Here is a 14,025-nt window from a genome sequence, read left to right as displayed (position 1 = left end):
TTGTACATTTTTCTTTTTTACAAGTAAAGTTTTATAACAGACACAGCTGATTTGAGGATGACACCTTTTGTAGTTTTGTTGTGTTGGCACAATTACAATAAAGTTCTTCTTGATGAACATGAAGTGTCTCCCAGTGGCCAATTTCAGCGAGATGGTATCAGGTACTAGTAGTTCCCCTTCTGTAGGTACAGTCCCTTTAAGAAACTACATTTCCCATCAGCCAACTTCCGCGTTGACCTACGTCACGCCTGGGTGGGATCACCTATGTCACGTCCTCCATGACGTCACTTCCTCCCTGAAGGCATAAGTAACGGAACAACGCTTCCGTCTCTCTCTAGTCTTGGATGTCAAGCCACCTGGACACAAAGAGACACCCCGCACCAACAAACCAGATAAAGATGTCTTTTCTTTTCCTCAAGAATCAAAGTTTCGTGCTTTTCTTTCACCTTTGGCCACGGAAGATCCTAGAATCACATCAAGATTTCAGTGGATTTAGTACTGTTATAAGCTAGTGAAATTAGCCTACGGCTAATTCTTTTGTCCCATTAGCATTCAGGGTTAAGTGTATTGTCTCAAAGAAACACGTGGCCACAGGCCTCACAAGCACACCTTAGCTAAACACATGGCTAATTCCTTTGTCTCGTTAGCAAGCTAGGCTAACCTTTTGCTTAGGCCACAGGCCACACACAAACACACCTTAGCTAGCAAGCCATGCTAACTTTTTGTTCAGGCCACACACAGGCTAACTCTGTCAGGCCACGTGTTCACACACAAACACATCTTAGCTAGCAATTCATGCTAACTCTTTTGTTCAGGCCACACACACAGGCCTCACAAACACAGCTAGCATTCCTTTGTCTTAGCTAGCGACACAAGGCTAATCTGTGTCTCCACATGTGGCCAACACATCTCAATTAGCAACCAAAGCTAACTCTCTTGCTGTACTTAGAAACACGTGGTCATAAGGCTTCTCACACACATGCACACACAGACACGCACGCTCATCAAGTATATGACCATATCATAATATTTGTATATAATGATTCCAACTGCTATTATTCAATTTTATCTGTTATAATAAATTCAATTAATTATTGAAACTGTGTGTTTATTTGTTGTTCCAATATTTTTGAAGTCGCACAATCTCAAAAGAATTCCAAGGTGCATATGAGTTGTATAATACGGTAAGTGATCATAATAATTTGTAATATACCATAATTTAGCTGTTTGGTAATTTATTATTAAGCACCAACATTAATGGTATTATTTAATGAGACTGATTTAATATTCAATGAAAACGATTCAATGAGAATGATTCAATGGTATGATTCAATGAGACTGATTCAATTTAAATGATTCAATGAGGCTGATTTAATTATTAACCTTCAGATTTAATGAGATTAATCACTTAATAATTACTAATTGCACCTACACTTCCTTTCACATTTCATGACAATAACTCCATGTTAACCCTGTCAAATTCCTGCTGAATTATGATTGGCCAGTGACAAAAAAAGGAAAAGCAGAGTGTGGTCTGAGGAGACAGGGAAAAAGATCATAGCCAAGCATGCTCAAAGGTTACAAGATCATTTCTCAAGAGCTTGATCTTCATGCGTGCGGATATCATAAAGAAGTTTAACGGCCCATAGGACTGTAGCCAACATCTCTATCCAAGGTTGCAAGAGCAAATTTAGTCCACAATTGAACAGACAAATTGTTTAAATGGTTGAAGGAAATTAACACTGTGCCTACCTGGGTGCCATGAAATCAGAAGATTAGCAAGGCAAAAAGCTGTGCCTCAGTTGCAGGTCATCGGCCTTTTAGTAGGATGATAACCCAAAGCACACATCAAAATGCACCCAAGAATGGAGAAGAAGAAAAGACTGGATCATTCTGGAGTGGCCGTCTATGAGTCCTGATCTGAATCCTGTTGTGCTTGTGTGGAACGAACTTCCAGTTTGAAGACAGCACTCCTCAAACTTGAGAAAACTGAAGCAGTTTGCTAAAGAGGACTAGGTTAAACTACCAGCAGAGAAGGGTAGGAATCTTACTCAGAACTACAGAAAATGCTTAACTGCCATCGTTGGCTCCAAAGGCTGTGCTACAAAATATTAAATTGAGGGTGCCAATATATTTGTCCATGCCATTTTCATTTGTTTTAATTTAAATATGTTAAACCATAAAATCAAAATTAAAGTTTCTATTCAACGTAAAATAAATAATATCGACAACCATGAACTTCTGTTTCAACTTAATTTAGAGAAAATTGAGTTTTTGAATTAATTTTTAACCCTCTGGGGTCTGAGGTTATTTTCTGGCACTCTAATGATGCTGCCACCATGGACACAGCTGGAGTACTCAAGCATCAAGAGAGCAGTCCTGCAATACATTGGTTGGACATCGGAGGAAAACCACCCATGTTTTCTCCCTTTCTCCTGGTCCTCCCTCAGTCCCAGCTCCCTGTAACCAAGGTGTGGGGAGCCCCAAAACTGGCCCCTAAACCCGGTTTTCTCCCCACCCCCTTCTTCCCCCCCAACTCCAGCTCTCTATACACAAGTAGAATCTTCTGTGCCCACCAAGACTGGGGCAAAGCCCAGGCAAGTTTGCAGGTGCAGCAGGAAAACCATGCATTTCCAGGATCAGTTTTCACTCAAGGAAGCAGGAACACTGATCTGGCTCCCTGATACACCTCAGGGATCCCTGATTGAACAGGAACATACCACATGACAGTGAATATACAGGGGAGTACACAGGTCTTGGTGGACTCAGGGTGGACCAGACCACTTTCCATCAAAGCATGATTCAATGCATGGCATTGGGAAATGCAAGATTGATGAAAGTGAGGTGTGTACACAGAGATGCTCCTGAGTATTCACTGGTGTCAGTCATTATTAAATTCCAGGGACAAAAGTATAAAATTGGAGATGGCAGTTAATCCTCACCTAACCCAGCCATTAATTCTTGAGATAAATTGACCAGGGTTTCAGGCATTAGCAAAGGAAAGGTTTGTGGATGGGTCCTGTAGTAGCGAGGCAAAGTGTGGAATGTGTACAGCATTGAATGGGGGTGTGGTGCCAGGGCCATCAATATGAGCTCTGTATCAGGGTGTGGAGGGTCCCACCCAATCCACACTTCCCCTTCCCCCCTTTGCAGGGACTCCACTCGGGGATTTCCCCTTGGAGCAGTCATGTAGTGAGACCCTGAGGCATGCCTTCAACCAGGTGAGAGTACCTGGTGGTCAGCAAATTCAAGATTCAAGAGAGGGCTTTACTATCAATACGTCCATATACAAGTGTACAGTGCATTGAAATACCATTTCCTTCAGACTCCCTATGGTGCATTTATAGAGAAAATAGAGGTACACAATAAGATATAAAAATAACATCTATAGCAGTCTAAATAGACATTTCCAATCTAAACATCTAGCTATCTAAACATATAGCTATCTAAGTACAATAAACAACAAATTACAAGACAAAGACAGGCGCAAAGTGTCAATTGTGCATGTGTGCGCAAATGTTCATTTAAGTGCAAAAATACAAGAGAATGCAGTTTAATACAAAGAGTTCAAGTTTTCCAGGATATTAAAACAAGGCAAGTGCAAAGTGAGCATTGTGCATGTGTATGCAAATAGGCAGTGTAGTGCAAATGGATCAGAAGTGAATGACAAACTGTACTTTTAGTGTGAACTGTTTGGTTTCTGTCAGTTCTTCAGGGGTAACAGTGAGTTGACGACTCTGACTGCCTGGGGGAAGAAGCTGTTGCAGTGTCTGGCAGTGATGGATTAGATGCTATGATACCTTATGCCAGATGGCAGGAGGGAGGACAGTGCATGTGATGGGTGGGACTTCTCCTGCACTGTGTTGTTGGCACAGTGGATGATGTGCTTATAAGAGTTGGCAGATGGGTGGGAGAGAAGCCCCAATGATCCTCTCTGCCATCCTCACTGTCCACTGCAGGGACTTCTGTTCAGCAACGTTGCAGTTCCTGAACCAGACAGTGATGTAATATCAGAGAACACACTCAATCATTCCTCAACAGAAGGATCTGAGGAGGGAGGCTGGCTTTCTTCAGCTTTTGTAGAAAGTGTAGATGCTGTTCAGCTTTTTTGATGATGGTGGTGATGTTCAGGGTCCAGGAGAGGATGTCTTCAATGTGCACTTCCAGGAACTTCACACTGCTGACACTTTCAACAGTAAAGCCATTGATGTGCAGTGGGGCGCGAGCAGCAGGATTCTTTCTGAAGTCAACAGCCATCTCTTTTGGTCTTCTCAACATCAAGAGTCTGGTTGTTGTCCTGACATGATTCCACCAGGTGTTTGACCTCTGCTCTGTATGCAGACTCATTGTTACTGATTAGCCCCACTACTGTTGTGTCCGATGCAAACTTGATTTTGTGATTTGAGCTGTGCTGGGCAGCACAATAGTGTATCAGCAGAGTAAACAGCAGTGGGCTGAGCACACAGCCCTGGGGGTGCCTGTGTTCAGCCTGAGGACCTCAGAGGTGTTGTGTTCTATAGAAACTGACTGGGGCCTCCCAGTCAGGAAGTCTAGGATCCAATTAAAAAGCAAAGTGGTGTTCATGCCCAGCAGGTCCAACTTCTGTACTAGCATCAGTAGGATGATTGTTTTGAATGCTGAAATGAAGTCAATAAACAGCATTCTGACATAACTGTCCTTTTTGTTCAAGTGTGAGAGGGTCAGGTGGAGGGCAATTGAAATGGCATCATTTGTGGTGTGGTTTCAATGGTAAGCAAACTGTAGGGGGTCAAATTCCTGTGGTAGTTGTGTTTACATGTGCCTCAATACCAGCCACTTGAAGCATTTCACGAGTGCTACAGACTGGTAGTTGTTGAGACAGGACACGGTAGACTTCTTTGGCATTAGGATGATTTTTGTGGTTTTGAGATAGCAAAGTCCCACAGCTCTGCTCAGGGATGGGTTGAAGAGATCGTTGAAGATGTCTGCAAGCCAATCAGTACATTCCCTGAACACCCAGCCAGGTATGTTGTTAGGGCCTGCTGTTTTTCGTGGATTCACTCTGGAAAGTGTCTTCCTAACATCAGCAGCTGAAAGATAGAGTACCTGGTCATTGGGGTAGGGGGTTGCCTTCTTTACTGGTTCCATGTTCTGTCTCTCAAAACAGGCAAAGAAAGTCATTCAGTACATTTGGCAGGGAGGGCTCACTGCTGCAGGCCTGAACACAGGGGCCCCCCAAGCATGTGTGCTCAGCCCCCTTCTCTTCACCCTGCTGACCCATGACTGCACACCAACACACAACAGCAACCTCTTCATCAAGTTTGCAGATGACACGACTGTGGTGGGACTCATTAACAACAATGATGAGTCATACTACAGGGACGAGGTGAGCCAACTGGCCGCGTGGTGCAGAGACAACAATCTCTCAATGTGGAGAAGATGAAGGAGATGGTTGTCGACTTCCGGAGAGCCTCCACCCAGCATCCTCCACTGACCATCAATGGTGCCGCTGTGGAGAGAGTGAGCAGCACCAAGTTCCTGGGTGTGTACCTCACCGAGGATCTCTCCTGGAGCAGCAACACCGCATTGCTGGCCAGGAAAGCTCAGCAGCGCCTCTACTTCCTCCGCAGACTGAAAAGAGCTAGAGCACCAGCCCCTATCATGCAGACCTTCTACCACAGAAGCATTGAGAGCATCCTGACCAGCTGCATCACTGTGTGGTACGGCGGCTGTACTGCATCCTGCCGGAAGGCCCTGCAGCGCATAGCGAGAGCAGCTGAGAAGCTCATCGTTGTCCCCCTACCCTCCCTTCAGGATATTTACAACACACGCCTGGCCCGCACAGCACTCAGCATTGCGGGTGACTCCACCCATCCCAACCACCACTTCTTCAGCCTCCTGCCTTCTGGGAGGAGAATGAGAAGCCTCTGGGCGAGAACCAGCAGACTAAGAGACAGCTTCATCCACCAAGCCATCAGGATGCTGAACTCCCTCCCAGACACAAACCAAATGTCACCAGCCACTTTAATGAACTGTAACGAAATTCAATTGCACTATGCTAAAACTGTTTACAATACTGTCTACACGTTTTTTTTTAAATTGCACAATATAGAAACTGTTTAGAACACTGTTTACACTTTTTACACATCTGCCATATTTATACTTACACTGAAAAATCTGCTCATACTGCCTTTTTTTGTTAATTGTACTATATAAAAACTGTTTACAACACTGTTTACACTTTATACATCTTTAATCTTTGATAGACTTCACTGCTACACTGTTTATACTGTCATATCTGCCATATTTATACTTGCACTGAAAATTCTGCTCATACTGCCATTTATTTATTTATATTTATACTGATAATTACTATACTGTCAGACTGCTGTTCCCGTTTACATTGTTCATTCTGTTTATATTGTCATTCATCACATTTAAATTTATACCGTTAATTCTGTTCACACTGCCACATTTGCATTTTCTGGATTGCCACTGTCTTGTCTTAGATAGCTTTAGCTTGTGTGTGTAAACCCCCCCCGGGAGTTTTGTTTTGTTCCCCCCCATTTTTCCTTTTTATAGTTTATATCTTGTACCTATATTTTATATTTCATGTTTATTACTGTTTGCACTGCGGATAAGAGGGAAACGCAATTTCAATTCTCTGTATGTCCTGCACATATGGCATTATTGACAATAAAGTTGACTTGAACTTTAAAACTACAAAAGTTCAAGTCAACTTTATTGTCAATAATGCCATATGTGCAGGACATACAGAGAATTGAAATTGCATTTGCAATTTCAGTGGCCACAATACATGATGGGTGCATCGCTTCATGCGTTTCCCTTCTTACCATGATGTACCCATCGCAATGGAATAGGTTAAATCTGGACTCATTAAACTACATGACCTTTGTCCATTGCTCCAGAGTCCAATCTTTATGCTCCCTAGAAAATTGAAGCCTTTTCCTCTGATTAGCTTCTCTAACAAATTATTTTCTTATGGCCACACAGCTGTTTAGTCCCAATTCTGCGAGTTCTCGTCACACTGCATGTATAAATCCTCTTAACTTCACTACTAAACATAGCCATGAGTTCTACTGTCTTTTTTTTATGATTTGACTTCATCATGTGTTTACGTGATCTCCAATCATGGTCATTCAAGATTTTTTTTTCTGACCACATTTCTTCCATGAAGTTGATGGTTCACCACCATCCTTCCATGTTTTAATAACGTGTTGGGCAATTCTTAACCTAATTCCAGTCATTTCAGCAAATCTCCTTACATTAAGCAAAGAAAACAATTCTTTGCTTAATGTGGGCCAATAATTTGGTCTTTCTGAAATACAGCAACATCTTTTACATGACCACAGGATGTCTTCCGACATGGTTGTTTAAGAAATGAGATGCTACTTACTGCATCAATTAGGTTTAAAATAATTATTGCCAGCTAAAAAACATTAATGACTGCAGTAATTATCCAAGCAAAAGCTCTTAAGTATCCAAATGGCGACTTTTTTTTTTGGCAGGCACTGTATAACACATGACAAAAATCCAAAGACAATTTCTCAAAAGTAGGTCCAGCATATTAAGCAAATAATCTCTTAAACTTGAGTGGGTGGATAAAATTTGTCCAAATGACAAATTAAGGCATAAAGAAAAAGTAGGAAAAACACATTTCACTGTCCACTTTATTTTCCAAGAGATATGTTTGTTTTTATGAGCAAAAACAAGAAGGTTTGCCATAAAACTCCTAAAAATTCAAATTTCTCCTGGACAGGTAAGTAACTGCAAATGGTATAAAGATTTTTAAATGGTTGCCTTACATAATGAATAAAGTAAATAGGTTTTTACCACTTAGAGAGCCAGGTAAGGTGATGCTTTGGGCCTTCATAAAAATATATGCAAATATATGCTAACTCCCTTGCATGGTATGCTCAGTCTGTTTTAGTAAGAAAAAAAATAATAAACAGTAAAAACAGAGAAAGAACTAGTGCCTGTTCGCCTTGTATCAAAAATACTTGCCAAGACTATGTTTGCATAACATGTGAACAAGTGTACATACTGACTGATATTAGCGACAGTGTCCATCCAGCTCCGCACCCTCACTTTATTCCTGATATTTGGGGGGTTACTGAACTCATGGATAACTGCGATGTGATATGGGTAGGGACCACTGAACAACTTTCTCTCCAGGGCCAATGAGTCAATCTGAAGAGCAGAAGTCACATTTATATAAGCCCATAACAAAATTAACACATGTAACACACCACGAGTTTAAATGTAGTTTAAATGATGTTTGTTAATATCCAATACATATTGATAATATGTATTCTCAGGATAACAATCTATTTCAAAAGTCTCTGCAAACAGGGTACAAAACACAGAAATATTCAAAATATATCTATAGGTTCTTTTTGAAAAGTAAAGATTATTTCTTGCAAAAAATAAACCTGTATTTTTCATAAAGAGCTATTGGTGACAAAAACATCATAAAAATAGTTAAGTATATCTGACCAAGCATCATCTAATGCAGTAGAGCCTGACCTGTTTCATAGGACGCAAGTAGACAATGCGATTTCTTTCGGCAGGTATGCGCAACACCTGATCCAAGACCTGTTCTATGTCCAGTTTCTTGCACTGGGCATAATCAAAGCGATTCACTATTGGAGTATTCTGCAACTTTAAGTACTTCAGCACCCTGCAGCGAGTGGCTAGACAAATCAAAGTGGCAAAATCCAGTCAGCAGAGTTGTTGGAACTGGTTATAGACAATATTTGTAGAAAACTGCAAGATGATCAACTTAGCTAACTCACCATGGACAAACATCATTTTAGGGCAGTCCTTCATGACAAGGTCTGTGATGCCACAGTTTGAGAGTGTGATTCCCAGTAGATTTTTGGATTTCAATGTGAGCACCTAAAAGAAGTAAAGCTTTCTAGTACAGTAAATTCTGATATTTATAATTTAATATTTCAGGCAGCCCACCTGTACATGGTCATCTTCAGTGACTGGGTCACTGGTGCTGGTTGACTTGTCTGCAGTGTGTTTTCTTTTCACTGCAATCCGTGGCATAGCTTTGGAAAGCCCTACAGGAATGGTGGCAAGTGAATACACCAGTCATATTTTAATGCCTTGTCATTTTCATTTTTTATTTGCCAATCATCTCTATTCAAAATCTTGGTGAATAAATACTTGTCTGGAAAAGCTGACATCTTTAGAGTTACTGATTTTGGCTTAGTGCAAAATACAGTATATGCTCCTAGACAAGCACATGAACTCATAGTAATCAACTTAAATATGATAAAACTATGGTATCCTTCCCCAGTGTAATACACATTAACGTTTTCACAAAAATAAAATAGACTAGAACATTTAAACCATTGAAACAATTTCTTCACCATTCAAACTATATACAGTTCCCTCCAAAAGCATTAGAATGGTAAGGCCATTTTTTTTTTTTTTGCTATACACTGAAGATATTTGGGGTTGAGATCAAAAGATGAATATTTAGATGACAGATCAGAATTTAAGCTTTCATTTCCTGATATTTAAACCTAAATGTGTTAAACAACTTAGAACATAGCATGGCATGTTTGAACCCACCCATTTATGAGGAGATAAAAAAATAAATAAAAATACTGAAAACATGTGACTGACAGGTTCTTGTGGGTTTTTTTTTTTTTGGGCCTAGGTATGCCCTGTTAGATTGATTGTTTCAACAATTAATAGCTCTGAATGTCCAAGTTTGGTTTCTGCCCTGGGATTCTCCTGTGAAGACTTCATTTGTTGCTAAAAAGGATTAACAAACAAACAAACTAACTAACTAACTAACTAACTAACTAACTAACTAACTAACTAACTAACTAACTAACTAACTAACTAACTAACTAACTAACTAACTAACTAACTAACTAACTAACTAACTAACTAACTAACTAACTAACTAACTAACTAACTAACTAACTAACTAACTAACTAACTAACTAAAACCATGAAGACCATGGAGCTGTCTATGGGAGAAAAACAAGCAACTCTGAAGCTTAGAAAAGGCGGAAAATTGATCAGAGCCATTGCACAAGTATTGGGCAGAGCCAGTACAACAATTTGGAATGTCCTGAAAAAGAAAGAAACCACGGGTGTCGAAGAGGTTGGCCAAGGAAAACAACACAGCCGTTGATGACAACATTGTTGAGAGCTTTGAAGAAAAAGACAAAATGACAGTCAGTGACATCAACAGCCTCCTCTAACAGGGCACGAGAAATGATCACAGACCATCATTTAAAAAAAGACTGAGAGTAGAAATATAGAGGCCATACCACAATTAGTCCAACTGTTACTGACCCAAAAATTCTTGATTGTTCACTTTAATGATAAAAGCATGAAACTTTGCCACATTATTAATGACCCTAAGAGTAAAATTTTCTGATATAGGGCCAATCCAAATTAGCCTCTGGAGGGGAGAATGCGCATGTCAGGAATTTCCCGACATGGAACTGAGACTGAAAACATCGATCCTTCTTAAAGTGTACTGTTCAAGACGATTCGTGAATACAACTCACTAACAAGAGCTACTGGGTCATTTTCTACATTTATATCTTTGAGTTCTAAAATTCAGTCACATGACCCTCTTCATTTATTTTTATGTTTACATTTGGGTACCCTGTGGTGAAGTATGAAATATACAGATTTTCTTTGTTTTCTGAGTCACAATTGCTGCAAAAGTTGTTGGACTTAACATTTATGATTATTGTGCAGCTGAATTCAGTATTGTATTCTAATTGTCAAATAAATTTAGTACACGCTGTAAAAATGCACTTATTCAGGTTTCCTGTGGTAATTTCCTAAATATAAAATTTTTTTGTTGTCAAATAGAATAAAAATAGTATTTTATCCAAACAAAAGTAAGGAAATAAATAAAATCCATTTTTTAGTAATGCACATTTGCATGACAGTTTTTCTATATTCTGTTGAAGAACTCAATCTTATTCGTATCACTACAGCACAGATCTCTCACGGTTTTCAAGACTGCAGCCTCTATGTGTACTTACAGTTGTTTTAGGTAATAACATTTATGTTACCCTGAAATTGAAGGTTTTTTTTTTTTGTGTTTATGAATAAGAAATAATGTAACCTGTTGTCACTCCAAAAATGGAAAGAGGCAATGGCAAAGACGTCCCCTCAATTTTTGTACTGGCTTATAGTTCTTGATCTAGAGCTCATCTGTCTTCAGCTTGTGAGACCTTTTAGAGATGCAAACTTCTCCCTGTACGTCAATGCCATACGACAGATACTACCATTGATGTTCACGATGGATCATTCAAACCATGCCAGGTGGCGCTCTCTACATTACTGAGACATGCATGTCCCATCATCCAAACACCCAGATGTGTACAAACAATTCAGCAATGTTTTGCTGTTGTTGTTTGGTTTTTTTGGGTACACAAGACAAGCAGGCTGTTCTCGTCCATTGCATTAGATCATGCACACAAGCAAGTGAATGCTGTTCTCAAAGGTGAAGGAGGCACAGTCTGCCTTACCAAGAATCCAGCAGCTTTCAGAAGATGGATGGTGGCAGGTCCTGAGCTGTCCAGAATGGTACAAGAATGTGGCAGCGGGGGCGTGGTCAAGCGGCGGTCTGTGACCGGAGGGCGGAGTCAGGGAAGGTAAGTGGCAGAATCGCTACACCTGATGTCAATTAACCTGTGTGTGTGTCTTCCCCAGTGACCGCGCCCTACATAAGGAGAGAGAGAGAGCAGAGGAAGGGAGCTCTCTCCCCAACCAGATGACTAATGTGTGTGTGCGTGTCTGTGCGACTGGGAGATTGTGTTCAACTGAAAAGTGTCACAATAAAGAGTTTTGACAAGTCAGTTCTGGCCTGCCGTACTTCTGTGCTCCACCCACCTGCTCAAATTCCTACAGTGGTGCTGAAACCCAGGAAAGGAGCACAGAGGAGAACAGCCCCATGGAGTCCTCCCCCTTCGCGGACCTGATCCACGCCCTCGCCACGGCCCAACAGAGCCAGCACCAGGCGCTGGTCGCCCTCCGAAAGGAGCAAGCACAAAGGCTCAAGGCCCTGGTGCTGGCGCAACAGGAAGCTCGTCAGGCGTTCCGGCACCTCCTCGCGTCGTCGGGGTCCGGCACCTCCACGGGCCCTCCCCACCTCACCCTAACAAAGATGGGCCTGCACGACGACCCCGAGGCCTTCCTAGCGCTCTTCGAGCAAGCAGCAGAGACCTGGGGCTGGCCGGTGGAACAGCGCGCGGCGCGCCTCCTCCCCCTGCTATTGGGCGAGGCGCAGCTGGCCGTGCTACAGCTCCCCGCCGACAGCCGGCTGGTCTACGCAGACCTGCGCCGGGCCATCCTCCAGCATGTGGGGCGCACCCCAGAACAACAATGCCAGCGCTTCCACACTCCACGCCTAGAGGAGGTCGGCCGGCCATTCGCGTTTGGCCAGCAACTCCGGGACGCCTGCCGGCGGTGGCTGAGGGCTGACAACCGCGACGCTGAGGGAATTGTCAATCTGGTGGCACTGGAGCAGTTCATCGCCCGACTTCCTGAAGGGACCGTGGAGTGGGTCCAGTGCCATCGCCCGGCATCACTAGATCAGGCCATCAAGTTGGCGGAGGATCATTTGGCGGCTGTTCCCATGGCAGGATCACAGATCTGCTCTTCTCCTCTCTCTCTCCCCCTCCCCTTCTGTGTCTCATCCTCGCCCCATTCCCCCACCGTGGAGGCGGGGGCCGTCCCGCCGCACCTGCAGTGCCTTCCCATCTCCCGCTTCCATGTCTGTCTCTCCCCACCCACCCACCAGGTGAGTGAGCCCCAGAGCGCCGGTGCAGAGAGAAAGCCCGGGCCGGTTTGCTGGCGCTGCAGGGAACCGGGGCACCTCCAGCATCAGTGCTTGACAATGGAGGTGGGCGCGGTGGTCCGGATCCCCAACGCGCCAGGAACCGCCCTCGATCGGGCCGGAGCATATCGCATACCGGTGAGTATCCAAGGGGATACGTATCAGGCTTTGGTGGACTCCGGCTGTAATCAGACCTCATTCCACCAAAGCCTGGTGCAAGACAAGGCACTGGGGAGAGCACAACTGGTGAAGGTGTGTGTGCACAGGGATGTTCACGACTACCCTTTAGTGTCGGTCTACGTTCTATTTCGAGGGGAAAAATTCCATGTAACGGCAGCAGTTAATCCTCGCCTTACCCACCCGATAATTTTGGGGACTGATTGGCCGGGATTTCGGGAGTTAATGACTCATTTAGTGAAGAGTGGGTCCTGCTGTAGTTCAGCAGGGGGAGGTCCTGGTGTGGCACTGCCAGAAGCAGCTGTCACAGAGCCGTCTATGTCATCTCCGCATCAGAGTGAGGAGCAGCAGGCTCCTCCTCCCTCTCTCGGGGAATCCCTTGCGGATTTCCCGTTAGAGCAGTCGCAAGATGAGACTCTGCAGCATGCGTTTGAGCAAGTGAGAGTAATCGATGGTCAAAGACTCCAGCCAAATGCCACCCCATCCTTCCCCTATTTCTCTATTATGAAGGATAGATTATACCGAGTGACGCAGGACACTCAGACTAAAGAGCAGATCACGCAGCTTTTGATCCCAAAGAGCCGCCGGGAATTGGTATTCCAGGCGGCTCACTTTAATCCCATGGCTGGACACTTGGGGCAGGATAAGACACTAGCCAGGATAATGGCCCAGTTCTATTGGCCAGGGATTCGCGGCGATGTCCGTAGGTGGTGTACGGCATGCCGCGAATGCCAATTGGTAAATCCAGCGGCAATTCCAAAAGTGCCTTTGCACCCTCTACCATTAATCGAGACCCCGTTCGAAAGAATTGGGATGGATCTCGTTGGGCCATTAGATCGGTCAACATGAGGGTATCGCTTTATTTTAGTTCTGGTGGACTATGCAATGCGATACCCGGAAGCAGTGCATCTTCGCAATATCTCAGCACGCAGTATTGCGGAAGCACTCTTCCACATCATCTCCTGAGTCGGAATCCCCAAAGAGATTCTGACTGATCAAGGCACTTCGTTTATGTCACG

General features: G+C 43.3%; 1 protein-coding gene across 4 annotated transcripts in view; it reads right to left on the bottom strand.

Annotated features, from left to right (window-relative positions):
• Positions 1 to 14,025, bottom strand: part of fbxo38 (F-box protein 38) — a 406,136-nt gene that overhangs the window by 76,959 nt on the left and 315,152 nt on the right. For 2 of the 4 annotated variants that reach the window (XM_060927607.1, XM_060927609.1), the window contains exons 15-18: positions 8,968 to 9,068; positions 8,796 to 8,898; positions 8,527 to 8,693; positions 8,045 to 8,190 (exon numbers count right to left, since the gene is read on the bottom strand). In XM_060927607.1, coding sequence (XP_060783590.1) covers positions 8,045 to 8,190; positions 8,527 to 8,693; positions 8,796 to 8,898; positions 8,968 to 9,068 — 517 coding nt within the window. The remainder of the gene's footprint in view (positions 1 to 8,044; positions 8,191 to 8,526; positions 8,694 to 8,795; positions 8,899 to 8,967; positions 9,069 to 14,025) is intronic. The other 2 variants (XM_060927608.1, XM_060927610.1) reach the window with 1 other exon arrangement.

This window comes from Neoarius graeffei, chromosome 8 (genome assembly GCF_027579695.1).
Source record: "Neoarius graeffei isolate fNeoGra1 chromosome 8, fNeoGra1.pri, whole genome shotgun sequence".
NCBI classification, from domain to species: Eukaryota; Metazoa; Chordata; class Actinopteri; order Siluriformes; family Ariidae; genus Neoarius; species Neoarius graeffei.
The sequence above is the reverse complement of the archived record's forward strand: the minus strand, read 5'-3'. Positions and strand labels throughout refer to the sequence as shown.